The sequence below is a fragment of the Sylvia atricapilla genome, chromosome 6, assembly GCF_009819655.1.
Source record: "Sylvia atricapilla isolate bSylAtr1 chromosome 6, bSylAtr1.pri, whole genome shotgun sequence".
Lineage (NCBI taxonomy): Eukaryota > Metazoa > Chordata > Aves > Passeriformes > Sylviidae > Sylvia > Sylvia atricapilla.
The window spans coordinates 3,777,099-3,794,900 of record NC_089145.1 but is presented as its reverse complement, the minus strand read 5'-3'; the positions used below and the strand labels follow the sequence as shown (position 1 = coordinate 3,794,900).

Genomic DNA, 17,802 nt, shown 5'->3' with positions numbered 1-17,802 from the left:
TGGGGCCCCCTTGGCTAGCCCCATCCACAGCCCGTGCTGAGCCGGCTTCCCGAGCTGCAGACGGGACTCTAAACAACTGCCTCGTTTCCACACAAATGTCATCGTCCCAGTGACGCTGGAAGCCATTCCTCCACTACATCCTCTTTGCATGGGTAGTTTTCACAAAACACATACTGCCCCCTTTATATTCAGAGTGGCCTTCCTGATGCACGAGTTCAAACCCCAGCTATCATCTATCATCTTAATTCTTCTGGGACAAATAAAGTATCGTGACCATATGTGGATATTCCAGCAGAGCTCTTTGGAGTCATGTCCTGTCTACCCAAGGTGATCCATGGCTATTTTATTCTCGTCTATTCAGAATAATACATGACAAACCTCCACCTGGGTGCACTGCCTGAATAAAAATAGACACTGGGGTTGGGAGTTCCCTGTGTGGCTTGGGCCATTTATATGCCCTGAGGTAGCTTAGGTATCTGCAAAGGAATTTATTTCAAACACAGCCTGGGATCTATAGGACACTCATTGCAGCTTGCAGGCATGCACAATATTCCAGAATGTAAACTGGCAACGGGCATGTGCTTTAGCGGCTGAAATGTCTCCTAAAGATGAGTGAAAATCAAATGTATGATGTATCCCTATCGCCCAGGATGATGGACCCCAGCTACCTTTACTGTCACAGGACTGTGTTAAGTAGTACTAGAGGAAAGTCACCCACACATAAAAAATGCTCAAACATTCCTTTTCTGAGAATCAGATCCCCTTCCAGACTAGACACACAAAGGAGAGACCTATCTTTATAGTTATCTATAATTTCCAGGATGCTGATCTCTGAAATACAAAATATTGGTGAGACTAACACTCAGACGGTATGAAAATATTCTGGTTAAAAGATAATCAGCTACAGTAGAGGTAATATTTTTAAAATACTGCCTAAAGTAGATTAAACTAACTAGGAAGGATTCATATGATGGAAAAATTAAAAGTTGAAGCATGATTTAAAAATTACACAAGCATGTAGATGATTAAAACTAAGCAGTCATGACATTTAATAAAGGTAGTGTAGGCCTTTATCAGTTTCATTGTGCTCAGTGCTGTGGAGACCCAGAACCTGGTGTTAAAAGCCCTGCTCTAGTTGTTAGACTCGGTAAGTTTAGTTTAGTCATCATTTGGTGAGGTTTATAAAACAAGGTTTGCGTACAGCAGTCTTTACTCACTGAGTTCCTGGTTGGACTTGGTGATTTTAGGTGTCTTTTCCACCTTAGCTATTCTGTGATTTTCTTTGCTTTCATTTTAGGTTTTGAACACGGGGAAAGTCACCCTATGTTCCCGGTGGTCTGCCAGAGCTGACCAGAAAAGTTCTTGAGCAAAAAAGGTGCACAACACACCGGAGACACCGAGGGAGGGCTCCTCAGCGGAGCGTGAGCGCAGGTGTTCAACCAAACTAAAGAAAAGGCGCCAGCCTCCGTCTGTGACCTGCTGTCCCACCACGTTTCACTTCCCACACACCTGCGCCAAGCCTGTTATTTAACCTGCTCCTGGAAAAAGTGCTCGGCAAGAAAGACTTCAGCTCTAAAGTGGGGAGGAAGGAAGGTGTGTGCATGACAGGAAGGGGGGAGCGGGGGTGTGTGTGAGGGGCAAGGAGGGGCTGTGTGTGTGTGAGGGGCAAGGAGGGGCCGGGTGTGTTGTGTGTGTGAGGGGCATGGAGGGGCTGTGTGTGTGTGTGTGAGGGGAATGGAGGGGCTGTGTGTGTGTGTGAGGGGCATGGAGGGGCTGTGTGTGTGTGTGTGTGAGGGGCACGGAGGGGCTGTGTGTGTGTGTGAGGGGCATGGAGGGGCTGTGTGTGTGTGTGTGTGAGGGGCATGGAGGGGCCGGGGGTGTGTGTGTGAGAGGAATGGAGGGGCCGGGTGTGTGTGTGTGTGTGTGAGGGGCATGGAGGGGCCGGGTGTGTGTGTGTGTGTGTGAGGGGCATGGAGGGGCCGTGTGTGTGTGTGTGAGGGGCACGGAGGGGCCGTGTGTGTGTGTGTGTGTGTGTGTGTGTGAGGGGCATGGAGGGGCCAGGTGTGTGTGTGTGTGTGAGGGTTATGGAGGGGCCGTGTGTGTGTGTGTGTGTGTGTGTGTGTGTGTGTGTGTGTGTGTGTGTGTGAGGGGCACGGAGGGGCCGGGTGTGTGTGTGTGTGTGAGGGGCACGGAGGGGCCGCGTGTCTGTGAGGGCTATGGAGGAGCCGGGTGTGTGTGAGGGCAGTGCAGGCGCCAGGGGTGTGTACGAAGAGCAGGGCCAGCTATAGGTGCCCCGGCCGCTCCCGGGCACTCCCAGGTTCCGGGCCGGCGGTGGCCAGGGCAGGGCAGGGCAGGGCAGGGCGGTCGGAGCAGACAGGGCCGGGCAGAGCAGAGCAGGGCAGGGCGGTCGGAGCAGACGGGGCCGGGCAGGGCAGGGCGGTGGGAGCAGGGCCGGGCAGGGCCGGGCCGAGCAGGGCGGTCGGAGCAGACAGGGCAGGGCAGAGCAGGGCAGGGCAGGGCGGTCGGAGCAGACAGGGCAGAGCAGGGCAGGGCAGGGCGGTGGGAGCAGGGCCGAGCAGAGCAGGGCAGGGCGTCGGAGCAGACAGGGCCGGGCAGGGCGGTCGGAGCGGGCAGGGCCGGGCCGGGCCGGGCAGAGCAGGGCCGGGCAGGGCAGAGCAGGGCCGGGCAGGGCAGAGCAGGGCCGGGCAGGGCAGAGCAGGGCCGGGCAGGGCAGGGCAGGGCGGTGGGAGCAGGGCAGGGCGGTGGGAGCAGACAGAGCCGGGCAGGGCAGGGCGGTCGGAGCGGGCAGGGCCGGGCCGGGCCGGGCCGGGCCGGGCAGAGCAGGGCCGGGCAGAGCAGGGCAGGGCAGAGCAGGGCAGGGCAGGGCGGTCGGAGCAGACAGGGCAGGACAGGACAGGGCAGGACAGGGCAGGGCAGGGCAGGGCAGGGCAGGGCAGGGCAGGGCGGTCGGAGCAGACAGGGCAGGACAGGGCAGGGCAGGGCGGTCGGAGCGCGGGGCCCGCCCGCCCGGCGGCGGGAAGCGGAAGCGGCGCGGCTCGGCGCGCTGGCGGAAGCCGCTCCGCCTTTCCGGAGCGCGGCGTGCTCGGAGCCATGAGCGTCCCGGCCTTCATCGACATCACCGAGGAGGATCAGGTCAGCGCCCCCGGGGAGCCGCCGGGCCCGGGCCGGGCCGTGTCGGGGGGCGGCAGCCGGGGCCGGAGCTGCCCCGCCGTGTGCGCCCCGAGCGCTCCGCGAACTCGCCTGGGCTGTTCCTGTAGAGATCGAGCAGACGATTAGAGAAAGTTGAACGTAATGGCTGAAAGACAACCCTGTGTGTGCAGTTCCCTCCTCAGTGTTCCGCCTCCCCGGCACTTCGTTTTCATCACCCTTCAGCCCTGCTTTTTATTTAGGAGAAGAAGACGGGTTCGCATATGGGCGTTACTTGGGTTTTGTGGAATTCTCGGTACTGCAGGCACGGGAAGTGGGAATTCTGTCTTTGAGCTGCTGCTTTGTTGTGCCTTTGGATTTGGGAGCTGTTTGTTCCCAGTGTCGTTCGAGTATGTATGTGCACATACGTGTGCGTGTATGGACAATGTGTGTATCATGTGCGTAGAAACACATGGGAAATCTGCAAGAAGTGTACAGATGGCTGCCAGCCTTCAGCCCGGTTTTCACTTGCCTTAGTGCCTAGTACAGCTCCATCAAGTAGCTGGTATGAAACATCCTCTGTACGGTAGTTTGTCCCAGGGCATTTAGCTTTTTCTTCTGGTTCCAAAATGACTTGACACTGAATGAGATGTAAATGTCACAGCAGCCTCCTGGTCAGAAGTGCCCTGTGCCAAAAGTTACACGACCTCAGATTGTTTCTGAAGGGTTATGGTTCTGGTGAAGCTCTGAATTATAATGAATAGGTCTGTTGCTGAGGGAAAGGTGCTTTCTTGGTGTGGGTTTAAGTCCTAACAGTGGAAGGCAGCTCATGACATTATAAGGCCAGGTTGAATGGGGCTTTGGGCAGCCTGGTTTAGTGGAACATTCCCTCCCCATGGCAGAGGTGTAAAACAAGATGATCTTTAAGGTTCCTGCCAACCCAGGCCATTCGATAAATACATTTGAAACTGTTGTTGTGAAGACAAAGTTCTGCTCTCTCTAAAACAGCTTTGTTTATACCTTTTTTCTTTTCTGGTGAAGAAGCCACTAAATGGTTTTAATGTTTGTCTGAAGTTTGCAGAGGGTGAAAGAGTAAAAATTCATAAGAAAATGTCTTTGTCACAAAAACTTACTAGGCCTGGAGTGCAGTGCCCAGTTGAAAGTGACACATTGACACTATGAGAAAGCCCAGCAGATCTGTGATCTGCTCAGTCACAGCAGGTGCAGCATCTGGCAGAACTAAAATCTCTAAGAAATTTAATTACTTTGGCGTTGTTACTCACAAAACAACCGTTTGGTTTTATATGTGTTGTCTTTCTCTTTTTTAAGGCTGCAGAACTGCGAGCTTACCTGAAATCCAAAGGAGCAGAAATCTCTGAAGAAAACGCTGAAGGTGGCCTTCATGTGGACTTGGCACAGATTATTGAAGTGTGTGACGTGTGCCTGAAAGAGGATGACAAAGGTTTGCATCTCTAAGTCTTGTTGGTTTGGCTAAATTTATTGCTGTTGGTGATTTCAAACAGTAACAGCTGGCAGAATTTAGAAATCTGTAGGATTAAAAGCCATGCATCTTCATAAAACTGGAAGTGCATATTTCCGTCATTGCCATGGAATATTTGCATGTAGTCTGCCCCTCCTTTCTCCAAACATCCAGCACTCTTTGAAGAACTTGGAAGCTGAGCTAGACTCTGCTTGTAGTGAGGGTGTAGAGACTTGTATGTAAAATAGAGTTTTTGATGCTCAGGTGTCATTTTGGGGAATAGATGATATTTTCCATATGTGATGTATTTTGTCTTTGGCTTTGCTTGACTGATAATTGGGCAGACTGAAGAGAGAACACTAAACTGGTGTGGTTCTGTTTGGAAAGGATGGAACACCACGCTTAAAACAGGAGCTGGGGAGGGTTTGTAATATGGCTCATTGTTCTTGAGGGCACGTTCCCTGTGCTCTGGGTATGCCTCGTGCTCCTGGTGAAATGTTTCACTGTGCTTGAGTTACTGTTCTCACTGTAGAACCCTGGGCAGTTCCCTGGAGGTGCAGGAGGAAGGCTCTGTGCAGAACCTAGAGTTCCTCTGATTTCTCCTGTGGGTAAACAGAGAGTTCAGAGCAAGTGTGATACCAAATACCACATTCTGTGTTGACCTTGGAGTGGTAATTCTTGTCATCCATGGAGGTGTGTTGATGTAAGCCCACCTGAGCCAAGTCTCTGGTACATTCTGATGAATATCCAGACTGCATTTTCTTTCTTATACAATTCTTGCTCATGCAAATTGGTAATTCATATTAAAAAAAGTATGAATTACTATTATCGTCAAAAGTACATCCAGCACAAGGTAGCTACTGATTGCTGCTTGCAGTTCAAACAGCTTTATGTTTTGGTTTATGCAGATGTGGAGAGTGTGATGAACAGCGTTGTCTCTCTGCTTCTTATCCTGGAACCTGAAAAACAAGAAGCACTGATTGAGAACCTGTGTGAGAAGTTAGTAAAATTTCGGGAAGGAGAGCGCCCATCTCTGAGACTGCAGCTGTAAGTATTGCACAGGGCAAATGGTGGACTTGGCAAAGTAACCGTGCCTCTGAAGAGGAAGGAATATCTTGTATGTCTTTAAATCAAAGTGTGGGGTGTGGCAGGAAGCACTTTTTTTTACCTTCTTTTCACTGTCGTAAAGGAGAAGTACCAATATTCTTTCCCTTGGGTACTACAAAATAAAATGAATGTGCATAGTTTTCAGCTTTGCTGAAAATGCTTGCAGAGCTGGAAGCTGTTACAACTCATGGATGTAAGGCGCTGCCAGGTGCCTCGTACTGGCATGTGTCCTGAAGGAACATTTACATGCACTCCAGCGATGTTTTTTGAGACCTCTGTAACTCCAGTGTCGGTTGTTTGTGGTTTAGCCTGAGCAATCTCTTCCATGGCATGGACAAGAACACTCCCGTGAGGTACACAGTGTACTGCAGCCTTCTGAAAGTGGCCTCGTCCTGTGGTGCCATCCAGTACATTCCAACTGAACTAGATCAGGTAAGGAGGTGACCCTTCAGGTTGTGGCCTTTGCATGAACCATGTTGCACCTAAATATTACTCAAAGCTGATACAGACCATCTCTTACAAATTGCCAAGGCCTGGAGAAATTGCCATGAAGATGATTAGAGACATGCAACACCTCCTATGAGGGAAGGCTGAGAGCATTTGGATTGTTCAGCCTGGAGAAAAGAAGGCTCCAGGATGCCCTTATTGCAGTACTTTAACGGGGGCTCATTAAAGAGAGAGAGCGACTTTGGGCGTGGGCAAATAGTGATAGGACAAGGGGCAATGGGAGCATGAGAATTAGCAGACCTGAAAGAAAAATGTCTGTGCAAGATATTTCTAATCCTTTTCTGCTTGGGAGAAAATGAGAAGTATTTTAATCTTTTCCTAAATGCTTCTTTTTCGTTCATATTCTATTTAGGTCCGAAAATGGATTTCTGACTGGAATCTGGCCACAGAGAAAAAGCACACTCTCCTGAGACTGCTCTATGATGTCCTAGTAGACTGCAAGAAAAGGTATAAGAGACAAGTCATACCTACTAGATAATTGTATTTTGATGTACTATGGGTGATCTGTAGGGAAAGTATTTCTCATAGGACGTGTAAAATTAATCTGTACCAATAATTCAATCCAAATACACTTCTAGAGTTTTTAAAAATATTTTTAAGCAGGCTTGTATTAAACCAGTGTTCCCAGTAATATTGAAGTTAGTAGTGAATTAGCTGCAAACCACAGGCTCCCAAAATAACACTATTCCTTTTTATAAATAATCGTCTTAGTGCATTGTAGCATTATGCCAAGTTTATTATTTAATTGCACTTTTGACATTTTAGTGCATGGTAGTGCTGTCTCTTACTTAATGATGTGGGAAGGCTTATCAATCATGGCTAACAGAATCATTCTTTTTATGTAAACATTACCTTCAGGACAGAGCTTTCCACTAGTCATGGAAATTAATATCCACAGACTACCTGCTTGGCCATATTGAATTATTATCCTGGATCATAAGAAGCATCTTTGATCTAACAAACTTGGCAGACCGCTGTCTTCTGGCATGCAGAGTAATCCAGTGTGTATGGTGGCTGTAAATTAACGCAGGTCTGAACTGAGAGCTGTCATCAGTTTATCTTACAGAAATGATCCAGTGGATTGGCTGCCCTGGCCAGGGCTGCAGACATGGGCTGCTGTCCAGTGGTTCAGGGTGTAGTTCCACAGCAGCTCAAACTTGTTTAACCTGTCCCTGCAGTTTGGGATGGGGATGTGGGGGCTGCCCATCCACTGTTTTCTGAGTTACTTTTTCGAGGGTTTGATTTTTGTGGTGAGGGAGCATCAGGCCCCCTCCACTGCTGACTCACAGTGATACCAGAACTGCACTTATATTTTCAGCATTTCCATCACCTTGCACTGCTGCAAAGGGAAGTTCTGTCCTGTACCCTCCGTTCCAGCTGCCAGTACCTGTGTGTGTTTGTGCTGGTGTGGGCATTTGTGTGACTGCCCAGGGGGTTTAAAAAGGCAAGTGTGAATCTGTCACAGGTGGAGAAGAGTTCCCTCTGTCAGGACAGTTGGCTTATTCTGCCTTGCTGGAATTGTAGCCTGGAAGTGGTGCATCAGCATAGCAGGATCTTTTTTAACTAACCTCAATTTAGGGATGATTAATCCTCATGGAGTTGTTACTCTGTGAGCTGCATTACTGGGAATTCCTGTTTGTAACACTCAAATGCTTTTGCATTGATCGTTCTGTACGGCAGATCTCAGATGGTCAACATAAATTCAGAAACGTTAGTCACAGATTTTTTTTCCATGGTTTAGTGCTTACCTTGTTTCAGAAATATTACACTGATAATACCCCTGCTCTTCCTCACTTCCCATCCTGTTGATTTATTGTGAGGTTTTAACTAGTTTCATTCCCAAACTAATAGCCAGCTATTTTTAGCTAGTCTTGCTATCAAATCTGTGGATTACGCTTCTAGTTTTTGTTTCCACTGCTACCAGTAACTTTGTACTAAGTGGCTTTTGCTTGCTAACCATAGGTGGTTTTTCAAGATAGCCACTAAAACCCTCCACAGACCCTGTAAGGGATGACTCCTGCACTCAGTGTCCTTCCCATGAGTTGCAGCAAGCTGTGCACTGAGCAGAGCTGTGTTCAGAGCACTTGTGCTTCTCTCCAGAAAAGAAAACAAGAAGTGACCCTGGCCCCTTTGACCTGGCTCTCTCCTGGATCAGTGGGCAGTGTTTGCCTTAGTATGGGAAACTCACAGCAGCATTCCAGCTGTAGCACTCAGGAATGTTGCTCTATCTAGCAGTATGGGAAGATAAGTGGGAACTGAAAAGTATGTGCTGAAAATCATACCCCAGTTACTGTTGTTGATTTCTAATCAAGGGAAAAGAACTAGATTGGTAAAGACAATTGAATTCTTTCGTTTGCTTGACTTACATTTTAACTTTGCTCAGTGTGGCAGAAGAAGAGATGGTTTTCCATAGCTAATAGACTTTTTCCTAGTGGATGAGTTGGTAGTTAATAGATTGGTAGCTACTAAAAGGTAGGTGGGCAGAGGTTGTGTGGTGTCCTTTTTCCTGTGGTGAGAAGTGAAAAGTTGGTTCTATCAAACCTTTTCCAGCCACCTTGATGCAGTTTAAAGCTGGTCTCTGCTGGCAGGAGTCAGCAGCTTTGGCCCTGCCCAAGTTAAATTCAAACAAGTCTGGCAAGTCTGGCTATTAATACTTGTAGCAAAAAGCTCAGCATGTCAGGCATCTGCAGAGTAATTGTTTCATGTAATTTTAGTTCAGTTTAATATCGTGTATTGCAGAGGGACTTGATTCCAACATCTCATTAAGTCTCTGAATGCTCTGCTGTGGTTCTTTTATTCCTTTTATCCTCCATCACACTTCAGCTCCACTGGCTTTTTGTCAAGTTATGCATCTAGACTGGCAAGTGGAGCCAAGAGCACTTGCTCAGGCTGTTTTGCTGGAAAAAATCTTCACATTTTCACCTTAGGTGCATTTAACAACAAACTGTGAGAAAATAGTGATCTGCATTAGTGCTTGAAACAGCCTTTGCAGTAGTAATCTTAAACTGAATTGAATATAAAACTAAAGGCCTGCCATATTTGCTGAGGTTCACAAAAATTTAGTGCACAAAGTTTGGGAGTAACTGGCAGGTAGCATTCTGTTGTTTCCTAGAAATAAAAGTGAAAAATTCCACTCCTTTCCCACTTAGAAATAATAATTTAAAAAAAAAAAAAAAAAGGGCAGGGAATTGAAAATACTGTTTGAAATTAGTGAAGTGATAGTTTTCGATTTTTGCTGCCAAGAGAAAGATTAGGAGAGGAGAAGTAAAACTGAGAGAGGAAAACTGTAACATAGCTCTGAAGTGCACAAGAACTGCTGAAAAGCTTTTACTAAATGAAGAGTTTTGCATTCTTAGGTTGAGTAGCACATGAGCTGGGCCTCTTTGGTTGAATAACTGTATATTGCCATTCCTGTATTAAACTGGTCCTTTGTCTCCTAGAACATCTGGTTTTGGTAAGATTTCACCAGTACTAAAATCATAGTCAGTCACAGACTGATTTACATGCAAATGCTTCTCTCATATATAAAGCTGCCTAAATTAATTTTTTTTTCACATATATAGAGCTGTCAGTTCATCTATGTTAATATTGGTTACCAGGGCAAAACATTAACTGACCTTTTTAATGCTGGAGTTCTCAAACAAATGTTTCATTAAAGCTTATATATCCCTGAACCTGGTCCTGGAATGCTGGCATCTATAGAGAATGCCCCTGCCTGGGGACAAGTGTACATCCAGATGATAGATGATATTGGGTGTTGGCTGTGATGTCTTAATATTTGTGCTGCACATCTCTCAGATCTGGTAAATTCTCTGAGCACAAACTGCACCCTACAGAGGGGCTGTCCAACAGTGGTATGGTGAGATTTCAAACAAATACCCAGATAAAGACTGTGTTACTGTACTACAAAAAGCACTCAGACCTCTGCTGCTGTGTGGGTTAAACCTCTGTCACAGCACAGAACACACTGGGCATGTTGTGTTGGTTTGTTCTTCCCTGTGCAGTTTATGCCACTGGCCTAAGTCATTAATACAAATTGAAACTTTATTCTTGCAGTGTTTTGTTTTAAGGAAAACTGTGTGTGCTTTTAGACCACGTGGGATAACGTGGTGTAAATTTTGCATCAGCGGTTGCTGGCCTTGATGGTAAAACTGTTAAGTGAAATTAAATTAAATCCTGTTAAAATGACACAGTAACAATCTCAGAGCTGGTTTGCAGTAGTACTGAGGTTGTAAACAAGATAATCTGGGTAGACAAGGCTGTAGATTTGCTCAGCTTTCTGAGAGCTGTTGTTTGTCTAAAAGCTCTCTGTGAGAGCAGTGCTGGAAGCTGTTGGCTTCACAGCACCCTCAGCCAGTCCATTGCTGGCTGCATAATTTCATCAATAAAATGAACAGCTTTCACTTGGATACTTGAGGAGAGAGTCTGTGAAAGAGGAGAGCAGCTTTTATACAGTCATTTTCCTGATCATAAATACTCTTTAAGAGATGCCATTTTACATTTGAAATAAACTTTGCAGTGCTACTTATTGCACAATGATTAAATCCAGATGTTCATAAGAGGAGCATTCTAGTGAACCATATAAAGCTGTTCCTAGCTCAGAAAGCTTTTTCCATAACCAGCAGGTAATTTATCAGTTTAAGAGAATGAAATGAAGGGTGAAGATAAACATTTTGTAGAACAAGAATTGAAAGAATACATCCAGTTAATTTGTTCTCTCCACTAGAATTAAAATGGATCATCTACATCTTTTTCAAGTGTAATTTAATTTGACCTATAACATCATAATGGAATTATTTAAATATTTGAGTGTCTTGTTTGAGCTATTTTTTTCAGCAATCTTGAGGTAACTTTATTTTTTTCTATAGTGACACTGCAGCAAAAGTAATGGTGGAGCTATTGGGAAGTTACACAGAGGACAATGCTTCCCAGGCTAGAGTTGATGCTCACAGGTAATACTGACCTCCCAGTTTCCTTAAAAGTGACTTTTCCTTAATTGCCAAATTATTTTGGTCCCTTTACTATTAAGAGTATTTAATGGCCTGGCAGGCCAAGGGCTCTGCCACTGCCTCTTCTGTAGCATTGCTGACTCAGTGTCTGCAGTCTGCAGTAGTAGGTCTGGTTGTTTGTAGCAGCCAGGTTTATTGCAGTGTGCAAGTGCACAGGAGTGTGTCTGGTCACTGCTGAGAGAGATCAGCCTTCTTTGCATCAGCTGTGCACTCAGCATCTGTGCTGGAATCCTTTTTTTGTCGGATTGTTTTATTTTTTGCCTGTTTTATTATGTAACTGTGAACATTATTTTCAAATAGCACCTTCTCTTGAAAAAACGTTGCTGTCTCCTCTATGAGCAAGTACAAAGGATGTGAACTGCACAGAAATAAGCTGACCTGTTGAACAAGCTGGGACTAAATTGATTCATAACAGTGCATTTTCTCCACTGGTCAAAATGAGTAAATGCCTGTGTTTTGATGTTCTGACTATGATGAGTTTTCTTAGGAGTTAGTTCTTTAAGTTCTGCCAGATGTGCACTGCCAATAGTTTCCAAGGGAGCTGTTTCTACTTAACCATGGAGGAAAATGAGGATTACTCCTTTGGAAAAGTAGTGTCTGTGCATAAGTGGGAACTTCACTGGCTACCCCAGAGCATCCTGCAGCGAGTTCCCTGTGAGAGAACTCGTGTGTGCAGGGCTGTGTCTGTGCACAGCTCAGGTTCTCCTGCTGGCCTTGTGTGGCAGAGCGAGCCAAGGCTCCTCATGTGCTGCTGAGAAAAGCTTTCATCTGGAGTTCCTGTTTCTACCTGGAGCTGCAACTGATAAATCCTGGCCCTTGCACTGTTTGCTCTTGGGGTTCTCTCTGTTTCGTGTCACATGTTCAAGTATAATTAAATCTTCCGAAACAACTCAGTTCTAAGAAATTTTAGGAGCACAGTAAAAATACCTCTAGGACCACAGGCTGTGCTGGAAATAAATGCATAGATGGAAACTGTAGGGTGATATGTGGTTTGACCACCTGGCGTATTTCATTTGGGATACTGAACAAATTACTTAATGCTTCCTGTTCCTTAGTTTTTTCCATCTGTAAAATGAAGTTTAAAATTGGAATGTGACATATGTTACTTCTAATGATAATTGAAACCCCTTGTGTGTTTTCCTAGAGAGCAAGGAACAACAAATTGAGTTACTCCTAGTCATAAAAATGCGTATTGCTTTGAAAGTAAGGGTTTTCCTTTCCTCGTCAGATGTATTGTGCGAGCACTGAAGGATCCAAACACCTTTCTCTTTGATCATCTTCTTGCCTTAAAACCAGTCAAATTTTTGGAAGGAGAACTTATTCATGATGTAAGTAACTTTGTTTTTAGTGAGATGGTTTGATAGCAGTAGACTGCTTTGTTTTAATGTGTCTCTTGAAATCCATTAGAGTAGTTATCTGTGTCAGTAATCCTGAGCTGCTATTTCTTTTACAGTCTTTAAAATTAAAGTCGCATATGAAATGTTTCCCTTTCAAAGTTTTGGAAACTCAGTTACAAGTCCTGCCCTCACGGGAGTTCGGTAGCAAATCATAAGTCTGGGGAAAGGAATAAGCTCAGCCCAGACTGCCCACATCTGTTGACAGAAGACAGAATTTCAGCTCTTAACAGCGTATTTTTCTGTTCAGTACCCATAGTTTCTATCTATAACTGTCCAGCCTGCAAAGAGGGAAACTAAGGTAATATTTGAACTGTTCTCATGTTTGTTTTTTATCTTCTAGCTTTTGACAATTTTTGTAAGTGCTAAACTAGCATCCTATGTCAAGTTTTATCAGAACAACAAAGACTTCATTGACTCCCTGGGTGAGTTGTCAGATCATTACATTTCTGACTATTCACATGGTTTCAGGTGTGGAAGCCACAGAGTAATTCAGTTTGAATCCGTGTATTGAAGCAAGGGAATTTCCTAACAGATTAGAGTTTGTAGATGATAACCTCTTGTAGATTGTGAGTGGACCATCCTACTATGGTTTGTTCTTTGAAAACAAGCTGGTTTATGGCTTTGGAAGAGAACTTTGGTTTTACCCCACTGGTTTTTTTTCTCTTAGAACTCCCCCTTGAAAAGTTTAACACGTTCATACTGTAGGCTAGGTCAGAGATCACAACTGCATTGAGGAAACTACCAGCTTGTATAAATCTGTTTCTTTTAATGATGAACAGCTTTGTAACAGCAAATACTTCTGAGCAGTAAGATAGGGCATGTCAAGTGTGTGTGTGTGTGTGTCTGCGTGTGCTGGTGCATTAGACCCAGCAAGCCACAGTCTGTCCCAGTTAATTTGTTTCATCACATGAAGCAATGTGATGGAATGTTAATGTCAGCACCCTCTTTATTTACACACTGTGGAAAAAAGGAGTAGTAATTAACACTTTGACACTCCCCCGTTGATGTGTAATTGACTGTTTCAAAGGAGCACTGGTTCATAAGCTATTGCATGCATTAAAATTACGTTTTTTATATTCCAGCTTTTTAGGACAGGGGTCAGTGACAATGCAGAAATTGCTCAATGATGCAGATTTTTTTATTACTGCATTAAGGTTTTGACATATTGGTAATGAATAAATGTTTCCATAAAAGTACAATATTTTTTTTTTATAACTTTGATTTTCAAATGACACTTAAACACTGCCTTGGATGCATTTGGGGAAAGCCATAGTAAGCCATAGTTTTGCTAAAACAGTGTTTAGTGCAGCTTTTTAACACATGCATTATTTTGTTTAATGGAGTGTGATACAATTCTTAGAATAATTGCCCTCAGAGCTTTAAAATGGTGGTGCTTTGGGTATTAAAATGGTGGAAATACCAGTGGGATTTTTTGATGGATAAAGTTAGCAGCAGGTTTTTGGTAGCTTGTAAATGTGTTTATAGGATAAGTGTATCTTTAGTCAGGTGTATCTGAACGTTAGCTATGCAGACATGCTTTTCTTTCTCAAGGAAAAGTGGGTTTGGGCTTATCTTTTAGGTACTTGTCCACAGAAGTACTTGCTGAAATTGCTGTTACATCAACATTTGAATAAATGTATAGAAGGTCAATTGCACATCTGTATAGCATTGTTTGTATTACACTCAGTTGTGGTTTCTTTTGCCTTGCCTCCCAGTGTCTGTGCTTCCCTCCATGAATTTATTCAGTGTGTGAACTTTGAATATATCTGAGATTCATATAATCTTAGTAAAATCCTTAAATACCTGTGTAACTGTTTGGAAAGACAGTATTAACTTCGACTTAACACTGATTTCTCTGTGGTGTGCTCAGAAACTCTCTGAGTGTTTGAGCAATGGACAAGCAGAGATTTGGAGGCCGCACAGATGGGAATGCTGGGAACTGAGTGGCTCAGCCATGGCTTTGAAAAACTGGGGCAGTTTGGTCTAGACAACAATGCAGTTATGAGATGAGGCATTCAAAAATGATCTGTTCCCAAAGGCCATGAGATTTTTAACCATGCTTTAGAGCATGGTTAAACACCACCTTTGTTTTAAAAGGCTGTTTAGAATAGGATTGCAGTGGCAGTAGAGCAGGGGCTGTAGTTGTAACATTTCCTGGACCAGGACCAGCTCGAGCTGGCCCAGGAAAGCTGTGCAGGAAAGCTCCTGCGGGCTGCATGGGTTTGTTACAATTTGTTGTTTTATTAATGCTGACAACTTAGGCCAGCAGTAGCATTATCTGTGTCAACTGCATCGCCCTAACATGGCCACAGTTAATCTGGCATTATCAGCGCTCTTCTTCGCAAAGTTAATCAGCATCTCATTTGCATTTGTTAATTAGGGTTAATGTGTGCTAATTGATTTTTCGATGCTTGTAGAGTTCCATTAAACCCAGTTAGGTATAGTTGCTGGTGCTCCTCGTTCATATGAATTATGGTGATCGCGTTTTTGTTGAATCGGTGCCAGATAGGGAACCTGCATCATAATTACAGCTAATTAACACAACACGATGTCCTGCACTAATGTGCTTCTCTGCTAGTGTATGGGTGTTATAAATTCCAAACTTACATATTTACTGAAGCTCTGGGAATGTTTATAATGTTATTCTAGAACAAAAAGATTGACACTCATTTTTAAGAAACTTCCAGTGGATCTTAGTTGGTACCTCATGGACCTTGGAATTAAGAAATGCCTTGTTTCATCTCAGTCACTTAACTTGGTTGACCTAGATGTTTTTCTAGAAAAATGGTCTCTGATTTAGCCATGCAAGGCCTTGGCTCAGTTCCTTGTGTTGGCATTTGTGCAATCACGTAAAAGATGTAACCTGACCTCAGTATCTCTTCTGGCTGGTTTTGAACAGCACTTTTCTGAGCCACACTGGATGCTTACATGGGCCTCATGATGCCTTTTTTTTTTGCTATGGACAAACAAATTCAGAGGTAAAGTGCTTTCTTCTAGCACCACAATGTTATGTTCTGGAACCATCACTGTGAGAGGTTTATTTTCCAGAAACTACTAGAGAATGAGTGGTGAGGCTGTAAGAAGATTTTTGGCATAACCAGACATGGATTTTCCATTTTGTTGCATTGCTAGTCTTCCAGGTGATGCAACTGACAAATTCACTTGCACTCTCACCACCTCAAATTCTGTTCAGGTGATGTTTTTTACTGCTCGAAAAATAAACTTTTGTAGATAATACATTTTTGCTAAAAAAAGCCCAACTGAGTCTTGATGAATTTACAGTGGAACTTGCTATTTTAGCAAAAGACAAGGCAGATGCAGGATTTGATATTTTACCTCAAAAAATCCTGTTGATTAGGAAAAGAATATCTATTCAATGTGAAATAAATTTTAAATAACTGGAAGCATATATAGTAAAAATAATAGGAAAAGCAAATTATTTGTATGAATTATAATAAAATCATTAATTAAACTGTCCCCACTGTTCCTCAGGCTTGTTGCACGAACACAATATGGCCAAGATGAGGCTCCTTACCTTCATGGGGATGGCTGTAGAGAACAAAGAAATCTCATTTGACACAATGCAGCAGGAACTCCAGATCGGGGCTGATGATGTAGAAGCGTTTGTCATTGATGGTAAGAACTGTGGTTCTGCACACAGTGCTCATGAACAAGACCTTTATAGCTCCTAAGCTAATGCTGAATGTTAAGAACAATGTTAATTTTAATTCCTGAGCTTTTTACAAGGTAAAGCTGCACAACTTCATGTTTAAAGACAGGCCCAACTGTTATGTTTTAACCAGTGTTTCTCTTCTCAGTGACAGGAGCTGTATCTCATGTAATTCTTTACAGAACCAATAAATTGTTTGCAGGTTTAATTTGTCATTTGGTTTTGTTTGCTGTCATTAAAACAGGATGTATTTGCAGGGGAGAGAAGTTCATAAAATCTGTACAGGATATTGCTTTAATAGATTGGCACCAAACAATAGGATTCGTGCATGACCTTCATCTTGTTACATCATTTTGCTTTTCTGCCTACTAGGCCATTAAAACCAAAAGCAAAACAGATTAAGTGAACTGCTGTGTTCTTCTGTTTGTATTGATCTCCTTTTGAACCATTTTTGTGCAGTTTAATACCTTTGCACTATCATGAAAATGTTGCTCCAAACACCATTGTTTTTTTGCAGCTGTAAAGACAAAGATGGTGTACTGCAAAATAGATCAGACACAGAGGAAAGTCGTTGTCAGGTAAGACAATTCTTCATGGCATTTCGCAGAACTTGGTGTGTTCTAATTATTTCACTTATATTTGTAGAATATTCTAACTAGAAGCAAGGTATTGTTCCTATCAGTTGCTGGTAGTTAAATAGTTGCTATTTATCATAATTTTATTAAAGCTCACACTGAATGTGATTAGCTTATTTAATGAAAGAGTCCTACTTTCCAGGACATTTCATTTAATGACCTACCAGTGACAAGAATACTAATGACTCTTGTTGCATTATATATTTGGGAAGACTACAGAATTCTCTTAACTGGTGAAGTGCAGCCATTTTCTAGAGAGAAAATCAGAATTTTCCTATTTGCTCATGAGAGTAAAGTAGAACAACAATTAGGTGAGTGTGACATGTCCAGTAATCTTCTCCCAATTTTGTTTTACTTCTCCAGTCACAGCACACATCGGACTTTTGGAAAGCAGCAGTGGCAGCAATTGTATGACACTCTAAACACCTGGAAACAAAATTTGAATCAAGTGAAAAACAGTCTCCTCAGTCTCTCAGACACCTAAGAATTTTTTTTTAACCTGGTGGTATTGCTATAGACAAATTTTATTCAAATCTTTGATAATTTGTGAAAGTCCAAAAAATGTATGCAATTGGTTTAAAGAAGCTAAATGTTCTAAATTGGCACACACAAAAAAAAAAGAAAAAAGAGGCAATAAAGCTAACATGGGAAAATGTCTTCTGTTGATTTTCTTACATAATCAGCAACAAGAAACTGGCAGTACTGGTTATGCTTCTTTTGGTTCATTTTACAGTATGGGGACCTTTCTTTGCAAGAGGTGTGAGGAGGAAGGGAGGGAGGTCAGAAAAATGGTGGTGCAAGTAATTTTTAAAGGAAGAGAAAAATTTCCTTAGACCCAAGGGGGGAGAAA

General features: G+C 43.5%; 1 protein-coding gene across 1 annotated transcript; it reads left to right on the top strand.

Annotated features, from left to right (window-relative positions):
* Positions 1-3,002: 3,002 nt before the first annotated feature.
* On the top strand, positions 3,003-17,605 carry EIF3M (eukaryotic translation initiation factor 3 subunit M). The gene is made up of 11 exons (XM_066320492.1): positions 3,003-3,153; positions 4,477-4,609; positions 5,536-5,674; positions 6,043-6,166; positions 6,594-6,688; positions 11,110-11,193; positions 12,479-12,578; positions 12,988-13,069; positions 16,140-16,283; positions 16,835-16,895; positions 17,316-17,605. Exons 1-11 carry the CDS (start codon positions 3,112-3,114, stop codon positions 17,434-17,436), a joined length of 1,125 nt encoding a protein of 374 aa, XP_066176589.1. The 5' UTR covers positions 3,003-3,111; the 3' UTR covers positions 17,437-17,605.
* Positions 17,606-17,802: the final 197 nt, after the last annotated feature.